Genomic DNA, 14231 nt, shown 5'->3' with positions numbered 1-14231 from the left:
ACAAGATCTGATGAATATGCACAAGTTACTGATAAAAGAATAAGTAGATATGCTATTTTGTTATAGATTATAATATCTATGGAAAACTCTTCCATTAATCTGTTTTTCCTGTGGAAAAACAATTTTCTTGTCCAGGTCTTGGTATTCAATGGAATTCACCTTGTGTGGCTGGTGGAGTTTTACAGTGATTCAGTATTTAACTCTGCTCAGTCTGTTCATCCCACTTTGCCTTTTCTCGTATTCTTCACTTGTTTTATAAGCAGTTATAATTTTTATTGTGGCCTGTGTTGAATGGTAATGTAAAGTTGAGCTGAATAATGCAAGTGAAATATTTTTATGTGGGTTGCACTGGGTGGGAATAGTTAAATTGTTTCAGAAAGATCCTCATTACTGACAGCAGCAAGAGGCTAGACCTCATTTCCTTTTCTTTTAGACTCTCCTTCATACGTGGTTTTAAGGGAAGAAAAAGGCTTTTTATTTTTAGAAGTCATATTTACGTAGAATTCATTACAGCTGATGTTGCAGCATTAAGACTTAAAATTCCAGCCTGCTACCAGAGAGCTGCTGGTCTGACATGCTACAGTGGAGATTTTATTATTAGGTTGAAATACTCCTCTAGTAAAAGAGAGAGTGGAAATTGGTTTATTTCCAACAGGAATTAGGTTAGCGTTCATATGCTAAGCGTTCCACTGGTAGCAGCTCTTCCCAGAACAAATGTTCATCATTGATGGCAGCAGGTATGCCTAAGGAGAATTAGGAATATACATAATCCCTTTTTTCCTCCATGCTCCTGCTCCTGCTCCCTCCTCCCCAATTTTGGTTATGTGGTGTGTGATTGCATTTTATAACAACCCGCAATCATCAGTCTTGTCTGGGATCACCACAACTTCAGAAGCTGAGCAGAGCCAAAGTGGATGGGGAACATCCAACGGAATGCTAAGGACTTCAGGGAGAGCTGGCAGCAGTTTGCCAGGCAGGACCGCCCGTAGGCTGAACAGGATTGTCATCCCTCAGCCGCTGCGTTGTGTTGAACTGGTGCTGTCTGGGATCTACTCCCAAGGTGAGTGCGCTTGAATAGCAAGGAAGAGGCTTGCTACCTTCTTTATCTATACCCTCATTACTTAGGAAAGAGGCTGATTTTGTAGAAGATGTTGCTTAATTGTAGGACTTGTAACTTTATTGTTGTCCCCTGTGGACTGGCATTGTATGTGCCTGCCCTCTCTTGTGACAGATACCGTTTTTACAAGCGAGTGAGGAATCTCACAAACTTCCTTTTTCCTAGCTTAGTGCTCAGAATGCCTGCTTTAATCAGAGTAGCCGCAAAATAAACTTGCAAGTCTGAATCTCTTGTTAAGATAGTTCTAGCTCTGATTGTTTCTCCTCTGAGTCGTACTTGTGTCTAAATCGCACTGTGTGGCTTTTTAGAAAACTTTACTTGGTAGGGTCAATTTCTCCTCATGTCCCAGGCAAGAGTCACCTAAAGCAGTTTCCTGGGCACTGCTATGGTTTTTCTCTGCCAGGTATTTGATAATGCCATAAACAAGTAATTACTAATCCAGTGAACTATTAAAAGTCGATAATGGTGAAGAATAGAGAGAAGCCTGGCTTTCTGACAAGCTGGTTTACCTTAATTAAACTAGTGAGTGATTAATATGGACAGCTGATCTTGTGGCTTTAATTAGATGCATTTAGAGTTTTGTGTGAATAAGAGATGTCTCGAACCATCCCACAGGTTAATGGCAATACAATACTCTTATCACAGGCATGTATCTTTCAAATGGCTGGGTAGATGGTTAATAACACGTTTTAAAGCTTGATTTGAAACTTCTTTTAATGGGTTATTAGAAAATACGCAAGTCAATGCCTGTTTATACACAAACTGAATTTTCATAAAATGTTTTTTAAAAGGAGACTGTCCAGTGATTTCATCTTGCAGTTTAGGTTTTTACATTATAAGTAGATTGCAGAAAACGAAATTTTTAAAAAGTGTTTCAGGGGATTTAAAAATAATATTTGAGCTGCAGTCTTAAGTTTTCTCTGGTGTTGCTAGAAATCCAAATGGTGTTATGCTGCTGCTGTGTGGGAGCTTGAAAGAGGAAGAGGAATGGTTTGTTTCTGCGTTGGGGCAGAATGCAGTGTAAAATGTATGCTGAGCGAGTCCTGGACTAGAAACAACCTTTTCATAATTTACGCTGTTTTAAATAATTGTATCGTATATAAATATGAAAAAGATGGGAAAATTCATGTGATTTATCATGTCTCTCCAAAGGCTAAAGGAGAAAAAGATTAAATTAGAAAGTATTGAAATTGCATGGATGAAATGCAGCTTTGTCAACTTTCTGTTCAGGAGTGACTTTGCATTTTCACCAGGGAAGAGGAAAAGCATTTGGGGTTTGTAGTCTTCTTTACTTGGACTGTTGTTGTACTTCGCTTCTCTCTCCTTGTTTCCTACAGTGATTTTGTTAAAAAATAACCGCTTTTTAACCTATTAAAAGATAACACATTTTTTCAATGTGACATGTCATGTTGCGGCTCTGTGAGCCAGGGTGAAGGGAATTTGCCTGGGCTTTTGAAAGGATTCTGTGTTAAAAGATAGTGGAGCGCCGTTAGCAGACATTTGTACCACAGTAGTTTGTTTACTATCTCTAGTAACAAACACACATGTAGCTAGAAAAGTCTATATAAGCAATTTGCAAATATTTTAGAGTTCCTCACTAATAAAGTGAGTATTTTTTTAGCCAAGGAGTGACAGAGTGTTCTAGTAAAGGTTAGCAGCTGCTGGTAAACCTGAAGTCGGAGTTTCTCCTGTTTTTCTCATTGTTTCAGAATCCACAGATTATCCAACTTTTTTCTGTTTCTGTTGCTTTCAGTGAATGACTAAGGTGGCAGAAGCAGTACGAAGTTCTGCTTTTCCATTGTTCTGCACAGTTGTTCTAAAATGAACATTGGTAGACCCTTGTTTGGTATTACTGTTGGTGCAGGGAGCCCTGTACAACTGCTTTGACTTCCCCATACAGCAGCCAGCACGATGGCCGGGCTGAGACTGCGTCTCACCTCCGCATACCTGACTCGGTGAATTCAAAGGCAGCAGTGCCACTTGCAAGAGAGAGTAGGTGGCTTTGATGCTGTGTAGCAGAAATGACCCGTGCCTTTACTGGCTTTTCTGAAGATTTTAATAACATCGGAAAAGTGTTGCTTTTGTTCCGATTGTATTTCTAAGCTTTGTAAACTCAACTGTTTCCTGTGATACACTATAGATCAACTTTTGCGAGGTATTAATTTGAATTGATCTGTGAGGTCTAAGAAGAGCAAGCCTTTTGTCATGAGGCTTATTTCGCTTATACTTAGCTCTTTGTCTCAACTGGAAATTCTTAGGGGTCTGCAAATCAGAAAGGTCAGCAACTGTAGTATTAGAAACACTGATAGATAGTGCATGAAAATGAGACCTAACCTCTAAAATGAAAATTGACCTCTAAAATGAGAAATGAATCTCTATTACCCTTGAACAACACCCTGATGACATTTCTAAATCCCTCTGATTTTGTACAGTGCACTTTGTGTGCATCTCTTTAACTAGCGTCAAGAGGGAGTCCTTTTAAGGTGAATTCTTTAGAAAGCACACATCATTGACTCCAGTGTGAATTTTAACAATGGCTCTGGTGTCAGCAAAGGCAGGTGAATACTAACCGATTTTGAAGCTCCTGCCTTCAGACATGTTCTGCGGGAACACTGCCGTACTCTTTGCTAGTGGTTGCAGATTTTAGGCTTGCTCACATGCTCAGGACACAGGAGGCAGAGTCAGTTCCTGCCTGCTCCCGGCCCTCCGCAAACAAGGCTTGTGGGCCTTGGCAAACCACGCGACCTCTGTGTGCGCTTCTTTACTTGTGTGGTTGGTAGCTCCTGGTTTTGACCAGGGACTCTGATTGGGTTGGTTTTAATAGCAAAGCTTTTCTGAGTTCATAAAGATGTGTGCACGGGAGCACTCTTGGCGAGCATCGCCACTGCCTTCCAAAGGCGGGTGATACAGACGTTATCTCCTGCTTTCTGCTGCCCGTTGTCCGCTTTGCACGTCCTTTGTCCTGCTGGTTCCAGCTTTTGGTAAGAGCAGCTTGGAGTCGGTAGTTGAGCTGCAGACTGCTGGACGTGGTTGCACTTCGTTGCAGGTAGGCAGTTGTGTTTGCTTACATGGGAGACTGAGCTTAGGTTTTTGAAGTTCAGGGAAGATGTGAAGAGGTGAAGGAGGGAAAGCAAAAAAGGATACGTTTCAAATCAAAGCCTTTTGATGCTGAAATTGCCTAACTCAAACTCTTGTCTTCACACATCAGGGCTTAATGCTGATAGTGATTTACTTACACTTCCTAGTTAATAATTAGACATTGGGAGACACCATATATCACTCCTAATGGAATATATGGGGTCTGATGAGAGTTTTCTGTTTTGACTAATAAATTTTAAACAGAATCGCCAAGCTTAATGAAATATTGCAGCTTCGGAAGTGTTTAAAGTCTTGTGCTGTGAAAACACTGTTGCTTTATTCAGTAAATGAATTTATCATTCATTCTGTATCGTGAGCCCTAGCTGGCTCTGGAGCATGGGCTGAATGCAAGACTCTGAACTAGAAAGCGGAAAAACTAATCAAATCCTTAAAGACCAAAGGCAGCGAGGCAGGTCTAGACTGACTTTTTCAGTTGTAGCCTCTGGCTACATCCACTTTTATTTTAGTAACCATTGTTAGCATGATTTATAACTTCAGCTTTAAGATGTACACTATTTAGATGTTGTAAGAAGCTTTGCAGCCTTTTTTCCCCTCTATTTCCTAATTTCCCTCTTGTTCCTGCTTTTTTTCCACTTCCCCCTATTTCTGTCTCCCTCTCCTCTCCCCAGCAGCATCCCCAGTCCTCCGGTTGATGTGGCACTGAAAGAACATTTCACTGTCAGCCCCAAGGTCAACAAAACCGTCTCTGCCTCAACTAATGGCTGATCGGCTGGTGGCCTAGTTAGTGCCAAGGAGATGGCTGTGGGTAGGGTTTAGTCTCCTACTGCTGCACAAAGCTTTTCCCTGCTAATTTTGCTCACAGAGGAGAGGATATGCCCCCCAGCAAATAATGGGATCCCTGCTGTTGCCCTGCTAAGCAGCACGCAGTTCAACCCCTCGCCCTTCACAGCCATTGCAGGAAATGCTGCCTTGCCAAAAGGAGAGTGATCCTGTCCAACAAGATCCTGCCCACTCCCTAGGTGCAACACTGGGAATCTGCCCCAGAAACGCATCTTGTTCTAACCAGCGTGGACGTAGTTGTAAGATCTTGGCAGCGCTCCTTAGTTTACCAGTCTTTGGATTTGGTAGGCTACCAGGAAGAGCAAGTCCTGCTGAAAATGTCTTGCTGCTTAGTGTTCTGAGAGCATGGGACATCTGTGCATTGCTGTCTCCTCATGCCTTAGCCTCTGCCATTACTACTCAGCAGTTTTTTGCTGCGCATTGTGCCAAGGAGGCAAGATAAGAGGTGACAGTAAACACACCTTATTGCCAGTACAGGAAGAAACCACTAAAACCTTGCTGCACCATTTCTCGCTGCTGTTAAAACCCTCCCTCCCACCTTGCTTTTGACAGAATATTGACTAGAAACCAAGATCCCATTTCTGCTTAGCCTTAAGGGCAGCTGTTTACAGAGTGGTGGTGTTACATAGGTTTACTGTGTCGTATGTCTGTGTAACACTGGATTTGGATCTTGTATTTAGCTGCCAGAAGTGACTGTGATGAAGTAGGAGAGATAAACTGATAGATTGTGTGCCAGAAAGATGTTGGGAATCAATCAGATAAACAGGGCAGAGAAGTAGCTTGCTGTTTTCTAGTGATAATAAACCAGTGGCCTCTCTTCCTGGAATTTCTAAATGTAATTGCTGCAGTAATAATCTCAAAAAATAAGCAAATAGAAAAAAAAGTCACAATGGGTTTTTAATTATGCTTGAATCACTCTTTTTGTGTGTGTGTGTGTTACGATGTATGCCTTGGAGGAGAGGAAAGATGTGGACAGGTATAAATATTTTCTCTGTTGCTTCAGCATCTCTTATTTGAAAATAAAAAAGGCTCATAAAAAGATACCTATCTACCTTTATGGCATTTTTCTTTTGTGGGGTGCACGCCTTTCCCCTCCCTCACTCCGGTAGTGTACTTCAGTGATCAGAAACCATGGGGCTCAGTGAGTTTCTCACATAGCACTGTGCCCGGGACAATTCTGTCATCAGCTGTGCTTCGTGGGGCAGCGTCCGTGCCCAGGAAGCCTCTGAGGGCCCGCTGCTCTGAGCACAGGGGCAGACTGGAGCCAAGCTGTGCTCAGAAATGCCATCGTCTCACTTGAGTTGGTATTTCCCTCCACGCCCCCGGCTGCGAGGGGGATGTGGAGCTTCTTTCTTGTCCTCTTGCCTCCACTGTACGTGCTGTCTTGGGCCAGGTGAAGACCATGGCTGCTCTCCAAGCCCTGCTTTCCATGACCATTACTGTACCTCAACTGACCATTACAGTCTAGTCCCTGCCTAAGCAAAAGTGTAGGGTGGAGGAGAAGCATCTTTCATCCTTTCTTCTCTGGCTTCTTTGTGGGATTGCCTGGACTCTCTGGCTTCCAGGTGGGTCTGTTTTGGGTGCTTTCTGAGCCGAGACAGTAACTTCACTCGTCAGTGAAATGTCAGCATCTAAAAAGCAGCCTGTGTCCCTCTGTTTTGGAGGGGTTATTTCTGTTCTTTGTGTTAATATGTTGGCTAATACCCAAGGCACAGCACGTACAATTTACAGTGAGTGGTGATAAACATATAGCACCAGTCAAGTAGCCAAGAAGGCTGTTCACAATATTCTTTGGCTGCAGGAAACAAAAAGGACAAAACCCAGCCCTCAGGACATGAAAAGAAATAGAAAAGCCTACTTGAGCATTCCTGCTCTAGCTATAAAAATTGTTTTGCTGTGCTGTTCCTCAGAGCGAGCGTTACTGCCCAGCAATGCTTGACTTCTGTCTGGTGAAATGTTTCAGTTTCCACCTGCCCTCCCTGCACGAAGTGTGGGGTGAGACCTGGGGGGCTGAGGTCTTACTGCAGATCTGCCTGTGCAGCATCTCTTGCCCATGGGAGCAGTGCACACAGCAGCCTGTGAACGTTCAGGCCTTTTTTATCTTTCCAGAGCCCAAGGTACAGTACCAGCCTCTGAAACATGAGCTGAAGCTCAGCTGCTCACATCCCCCCAAGCCTGTCACTTCTTTGCCCGCTGTGGGATTGTACACTTTGCTCTGGGCTCCTGGGACCAGCAGCTGCCGAGCGCTTGGCCCCTCTGACAGTCCCAGAGGAGGCTTTGCAGCGCTCTTACACTTAAGGCCGTTTGTATGCTTTGCCCGTGTGGAGCTTCTTGTGCCACGGTGCTGCTAAACTGTGCCCCTCTGGCTCTGCATAACCTTTTAGATTCTCATCAGATGAATGACATGATGTGACGTGTCACCTAAACAAACCATGATGGGTTGAAGGGAAGACTATACTACTACTAGTTCCATCTGAAATTATATACAGAAACTCTTTGTGGTGGCCTTCAGTGTTATGGTCCAGTCACATATTCTATGGGGACCTTTTTGGAAGAGGGGCATGATCTACTTAAACTTTTAGCATAGCTGTCAGCTTTTTCCCTTGGAAAACTCTTTCATGCAGAGGGAATGTTAAAAAGCCTTTGTTCTTGGCTTGGGGTTTTCTAGGAAGTTTCAAGAAATTGAGGCATACATGTTCCCTTGGGAGCTTGGCAGCTGATTTCTTAACTATTCTGGGAAACCTGTGAGCCTGTTTGCATTAACCTGTCTTTACTGTACTTCTAAATGGGATTGCTGTCTTTCTTCTAGCTCCTTCGAGAACTTATAGAACGTAAAACCACTTCGTTGGACCCCAATGACCAGGTAGCAATGGGCAGGTAAGTAGGAAGCTGCCTGTAACATCACTGACTTCGCCCCAGCACTGCATTCCGGTTCAGAGGTGCAAAACTACTTGAGGGCTTCCAGTCCAGCTCATTGTAGAGGGCAAATTTTTAAATGACTCTGGAGAAAGCATCTGGTGTAAGAAATTGCATAACAAATGATTAAAACAGTATGAGATGAGCCAAGAAAGTCGTTCGCTGTAACGTATTGCTTGGTTATGGATCACAAGTGTGACTGGGAGTTTGCCAGCCTTTAGCTGAGCCCTGGTTTGCCGACGAACCCCTGAAGATGCTTTCCAGTTGTCAAAGGCTTGTTCCAGACTTGGAATATTTCTGAGTCAGTGGTCCATGCAGCACATAGGGAATCCACAGAGGGGTGTCTTAACCCTAGTGAGGGTCTGTTAGGTCACTAGACAAGTGTCTGCCTGCTGCTGAAATTTGGCCTTTTCTCATTGTGAGCTCTGATTTGTCATTGTTTCAGGGGATCAAACCTTCTGTTGTGAGGTCAGTTAAAGCAATTCTTGCGTATGCTTTCTCCCTGCTGTAAGAAAAGCTGCTATACAATTGAGACAATATCAGAGAATATTTTCTGCATGCAGAAGTAAAATAGAATTCCATGTAGGGAAGCTCTTATTTCTCTGTTTAATTCTCTAGTTAGAAAATAAAGAATCTTCCAAATACCACGTAATGAACAGTGTACATTTAAATAGCCAGGGGCTATAATTTAGAAAAGTGTAAAAGCAGAGGAAGGCTGAAAATGTTAAAGTAGGGGCTCTCCACTGAAAAAGTGCTATGGGGGTGTCTGTATGGGGAGGGGAAGAAAATGCATTAGGAAATTTTGTGATGGTGAAATAACTTTTATCCTTGTAAAATATTACCCAAATTTTAGTGCAATGTGTCAAATTTATTTTGTGTATGTCTGGAATATTATGGAAAGCTATTCACTATAATTTAACATGATATAGACAAAATTACATTTAAGTGGTGATTACATTGTACATTTATCTGACTTAACAATAAAATAGATTACAGTAATTAAGATTATATTAAGATTGCAGTAATTGGATTTTGCTAGATTTTTTTCCCTGATGTCGAGTTTTCTTTGTATAAATCAGGTAAGATGACGCTCATTTTTGTAAAAAAAATATTTATAACTAGTAGAAGTTTTTCCCCGCTGAAAACTTCTTTGACTTGATGAAGTTCTGTTTGAGAAGTTGAGTCTTCCCTTCTAAATACATTTGGGCATCAGACAGCACTTTCTGAAATTGCTTATTGCTTTTCTTTCTTTTGTAGCCTTGTGTAGTAATAGTTGGAGCATTATATAGGACTGCTTGCTAGATTTGCCAGGTTTGATAGTCAGAGATGGTGGGGGAAAATGCTTGCTTGTAATCTTCAATATAATTTGCAAAACTGAAGGAAGAAATAAATTCATGGTGTCTGTTGCATCACAGTAATTCTGTTCTTGAAGTTAGCATAACCTGTCTCACTTAAAGAATCAGTTTAGTCTGTGGCAGACCATCTATTCTGTTATGGGCTTTCAATATGCAAAACAGAAGTCATTCTAGTAATCAAGGCTGAAACAAAAAAGCAGTACCTGTAAAGGCATTTTTTACAGGTTTTAGCATTCATATTTTGCAAAGATTTTCTTTTTAATTGTAAAGATTCTTAAAAAAAAAAAAATAATCAAGGAAGAATAAAAAATGGAGCCAAGCCTTGTGGCCTCCATGGATTTCCCTGCGAGTAGAATGTTCTCAGTGAACCACAATGTCTCATCTGGATCAGCAGGTCTGGTCTGTGTCCCATCGTGGCTGCAGTCAGTGCCATGTCTGTGGAGTGAAGCAGTACCACGGGCACTTGAAGTTTCGTACTTGTTCTCCTGAGGTTCTGATCTTCTTCGCTTGTGTCAATGCAATGGTTGCAAGGGCTGGGAAGTGCCTCAGACCCCAGTGTAGCTAATGCTCATTTCCCAGTGGCTCTAAAGGTTGTGTAACTGTCGTTTTGCATTCCTCAGGCAATGGCTGGCCATCCAGAAGTTACGAAGCAAAATAAAGAAGAAAGTGGACAGAAAAGCCAGTAAAGGAAGGAGAATCCGGTGGGTGAAAGCTTCTGCAAGCAAAGAGAAGTTCTTGATTTTACCAAAGGAAGTCTGGCTGCACTGGTTGGCTCTGGGGTGCAGTGGTAGGCTTATTCAGGCCTTTTAGAGCAAGGATGCTCTGGGGCATCCACTGGAGAACCTTAATGTTCTTTGAGCATAGTATAAGGGCTTGGTTGGATGCAGCCTGTGAGTGCTGCCCAGATCTGTCTTGGCAAGAGTGTTCATTGGTCTCAGAAAACACTGGCAAGAGGTGTTGAAGTGTCACTAAGTGATCTGGGGCCGTAATTTCCAGTGAAAGCCAATAAACACCTGTTGTGCAATATATATTTAGCTGATTAAAATGTGGGAAGAGCTCTAGGTGAAGATGTGCAGAAATGCCTCGGTGAGGTAGATGTCTCTTTCCCTACTGACTGTCAATTGGAATTCGATGTCTAATCTCTCTATTTTTGTAAGTCACATCGCAGCTTTCTTTAGCTTCAAAGCATTTCACATCCTGACCACTGATTTGGGTTGAGCTCTCCTGTTGTGTGTTCAGTGTAAGAATCTTTCACGTGGTAGGGTGGAAAGGGAAACAGTCTGGAGAGAACAAGGTGTTGGTTTTTTTCCCTTTGCAAAGCAGATATATTAGTCTCCCTGAGTTTAGCATGACTGCATGATTTGTAGTGGAGGAGGTGTTTGTGGCAGGGAGGCATGCTGAAAAGCTTCCTGAAAAATCCGCAACATTAACCATCCTTTTGTGAGTAAACTATAAATCGTGAGTTTAGATGGCATCTGATAGAAAGTCAGTGGAGTCAGTCTGGGTCAGGCCTGGCATAGCAATTTTTAAGATAGATGTCATAAGATAATTTATTGAAAGAGGGAAGAGCTACTTTGTTGGCCTGAAAAGCCTATAATTATTGACTATCAATATTCTTCTCTGTCAGCATCACACATAATTGGATATATTCATGATTCAGTCAAAACTACTGACAACATCACACAACTGAGTCAGACTCGTAAACCTCCAGGAATAATGGGGAAGTCTCTCATTGTGTGCAATCTGTGCGCTTCAGCATTCCTGAGAGATCAGCTATCTCACCAAGTCAATTGCCTCTTAGATCTTAGGTGCCTTTTTTTTCTTCTTTAAATAAAAGTTGCAGTGACCCTGCAGGGAAGATATCAATAAAAAAGTGTCATTGTCTGTGTTTAGGATTAGCATGTAGTTAAGCTCCACCATCTTTTCAGAAGAGTCCCAGTAGAGCCCAAATGGGTGTTTTTAAAGAGATGGTTCTTCCACTGAGAGAAGCAGTGTCACCCCAAGCAGATCACTTATCCTCTGTTCTTTTTTTCCTTTTCTAAAACTGGGGCAGCAGTGCTTAGCTCGGTTTTCATGAAGGACTCTGAGATCCTGGAGAGCAAAGTATTTAATACTGTTTCCTCTGTCTCCGTAATTCTTCCTTTTTAGCAGTCCTTTAGCAAACCTTCAATATTATAGCATGTTTGGATGAAATGTGCTAGTTTATTGTAGGGTGTGGGGATCTTCCAGTGCTTTCAAAAGCAGTCGATTTTCCACTTGACATGAGTACTTGTCCCCTTCATAGACAGGGAAATTTGAGCACTGAGAGGGGAAGTGAGCTCATCCAAAAACTCCACAGTCGAGCTTAAGAAACCTGGTGCCTAGAACTCTGCTATCCCTCACTAAGACATGCCTTTTCTTGAGGTAGAATCTTCCTTTAAAAAGAAGGTACTTTTAAAAGAGGGTAGAATTTTCTTGAGGAGGAGTGATGTGTCTACACCTCTTTTTCATGTCAGTGATTTCTGGTCCTGTGCTGCTGCAATGTGGGATGTCTTTCTGTGAATGAAAATAACTGGTTTATATCTGCTAGACTGGGATTTTTAAAGTCCTGATTTTAAAAATGTGACAGTAATATTAGTTTTGGACAAACAACTCGTGTCAGAGAATTTATCTGAATTGCTTAGTCCTTTTGCCGCTACACAGACTGTGCCTGTAGAAGCTCTTTGATCTGTATGAATCCATCAGTTGGTAATGTCTCATAAGTGAACTGTTTTGTAGTGCAGCCTGTTGTTGACCTGTTTGTTGCAGTACTAGCCCCACACAGCTACGGCTCTTCCCCGGCTCGCTCGTCGCAGCGTTAGACCAGGGCAGTTGCTTCCATTACGAGTGACAAAGACTTGATTGTGCAGAGAAGCCCTCGTGTAAGGTTGAGCGTGTGCTGTGCCTGAAGAACCACTCTGAAATAGTGTCGTGAGCTAAAAATCCCCTTGAGGGAATGTTCCTGCATAAGCAAACAAAAGGGAGTGCAGAGGTGACAGAGTGGAAAGGTGATTCTGGGCAAATGCTTGTGAATCCTTTTGCCTGCTATTTGTCAAGCTCTAAAAATAGCAGCAGCTTGGATGAAACATTTCAGAGCTGGGTAGGCAGCGTGGTAGTGTACACCAAAAGCCATTGGTTTGGAATCCCCTGCTCTTAGACACTAGGGTTTAAAGCCACCTTTTCATTCTGAGTTTTTCAGTACTCTCTTAAATTTTATGTCAGGTCCTTGGATATAAGTCATGAAATCTATTGCAAGTTCCTAGCCCAGGGTGGGAAGCGGGAGGGGATCCCATATCTGGAGGTGCAGAACAGCTTGTAGAAATATTCTGGTGGATCAGAAGCTCAGACAGATGCAGCACTGTATCACCTTGGATACGCCCCATGTCTTCTTTGCACCCGCCTTTTTTCTGTCTCCTTTGCTGTTTTTATGTGCTCCATTTGTAAGTTATTCAGGGTAAGACTTTCCAACTACAGTACAGCTAGCAGAGTGGGATTTTTATATCCTTTAGGGCCCTAGACACCACAGAGCAAGGAGAAACTGATAGCAGATGGATGCTTGAGAAGGTTTGATGCTCTGACGCTTCTGCTGCCTGCAGTGGGCTCTTTGGGCACAAATTCCAGAAGGTGATTAAGATGCCAGCTGAATGGAAGGCTGAAAACAAGTTCTTGTTTCTCTGTCTGTGAGTTTTCAGGGTTGTCTCTCTGGGAGTCTTGATTATGTACTCGCACACATTTAATGGGTGCTGTATGTCCACATTCTAACTGTGATAAAAAAGGATTTTCTTGCTGTTCAGTTCATTGCATCATCTGATTATTGTCCATGTTACAAGAAAGGAGGAGGAGGAGGGAAGTGGGGGGGAAAAGCCAGCTACAACTAGTGACTCATTAGGTACTGGTCACCAGGAAAAACGGTGCTTTGCATTTCAGGGGCTGCTGTGTTTCTATTCAAGCAGCAGCGTTTCCTTTTCATTAATAGTTACTAATGTGCTGCCTGCTTATTTCCTGCACTATTCAGGTATCATGTCCATAGCAAGCTGGTGAGCTTCATGGCACCTATTGACCACTGTACAATGAATGATGATGCCAGGTGAGTAATAGATTAATTATGTTTCTCAAATGGCTTCATGACAGCATGATATTGACCTGTTCTTCAGTCTGTCGCCCCCTCCATTTCTTTTTATCAGTTAACCATTTGTCACTGGCATCATAGCCTGGGTGTCTTGGTCACATCTGTCCAGGCAGTCTGGCTGAGCTTTCACTCTGTAATTACTGTGACACCAAACAAGAAATTTTCATAAATCTCAGTACCTGCATTTTGATTCCTGCTTAAAATGCCTCCAATTTTGAAATCTAGTTTTGTGGAATTATTTTGGAAATAGACAACTAAGTTATCTGGTGTCTTCAGTATAATCAAAACGTAGAAAGACTTTGTCTTTTAACAGAAGTGGCAACTGATTTAAATTATGTTTAGTATGCATTTTCTTAGATCGCTTAATAACTGGAATAGTTCAGTGAAGATTCACTCAAGACCTAAATGCTTGTATTTGTCTATTTAAAGAGTGAAGAATTTTATTTTGAGACTATAACGTTTTAATATGCTAATTAAAATAGAAAATATCAGTAAAGTTTTGTGCACGATTACTAGATAGTTTTTCTACATATATGCTATATCTTGAAATGCTGAGCTTTTTGTGGGAAGGAGGTGGAATAATTTTTCCAGTGAATGGATGTGGAAGGCTTGAGAAACATCTTTCCCCTGGGTTGTGGAACATGTTTGTGCTTAGTGTGAGAGAGGTGTCATTTGTCTGTTTGCGAGATGGAAACCAAATACCTGCTGTTCTTAGGCTGTTGCCTTTTGGGGTATTGCACAGACTTCTGGATGAGAG

General features: G+C 42.2%; 1 protein-coding gene across 1 annotated transcript in view; it reads left to right on the top strand.

Moving 5' to 3' along the window:
• The window catches only part of AATF (apoptosis antagonizing transcription factor), a 39653-nt gene extending 26217 nt beyond the window's left edge, over positions 1-13436 (top strand). Inside the window, 3 exon segments of the mRNA XM_037371112.1 lie at positions 7866-7933; positions 9948-10028; positions 13361-13436. Of these exon segments, the coding sequence (XP_037227009.1) occupies positions 7866-7933; positions 9948-10028; positions 13361-13436 (225 nt within the window).
• The last annotated feature ends 795 nt before the right edge of the window (positions 13437-14231 follow it).

The sequence above is a fragment of the Falco rusticolus genome, chromosome 1 (assembly GCF_015220075.1).
Source record: "Falco rusticolus isolate bFalRus1 chromosome 1, bFalRus1.pri, whole genome shotgun sequence".
Taxonomy (NCBI): Eukaryota; Metazoa; Chordata; class Aves; order Falconiformes; family Falconidae; genus Falco; species Falco rusticolus.
This window is presented reverse-complemented; position numbering and strand designations above follow the sequence as displayed.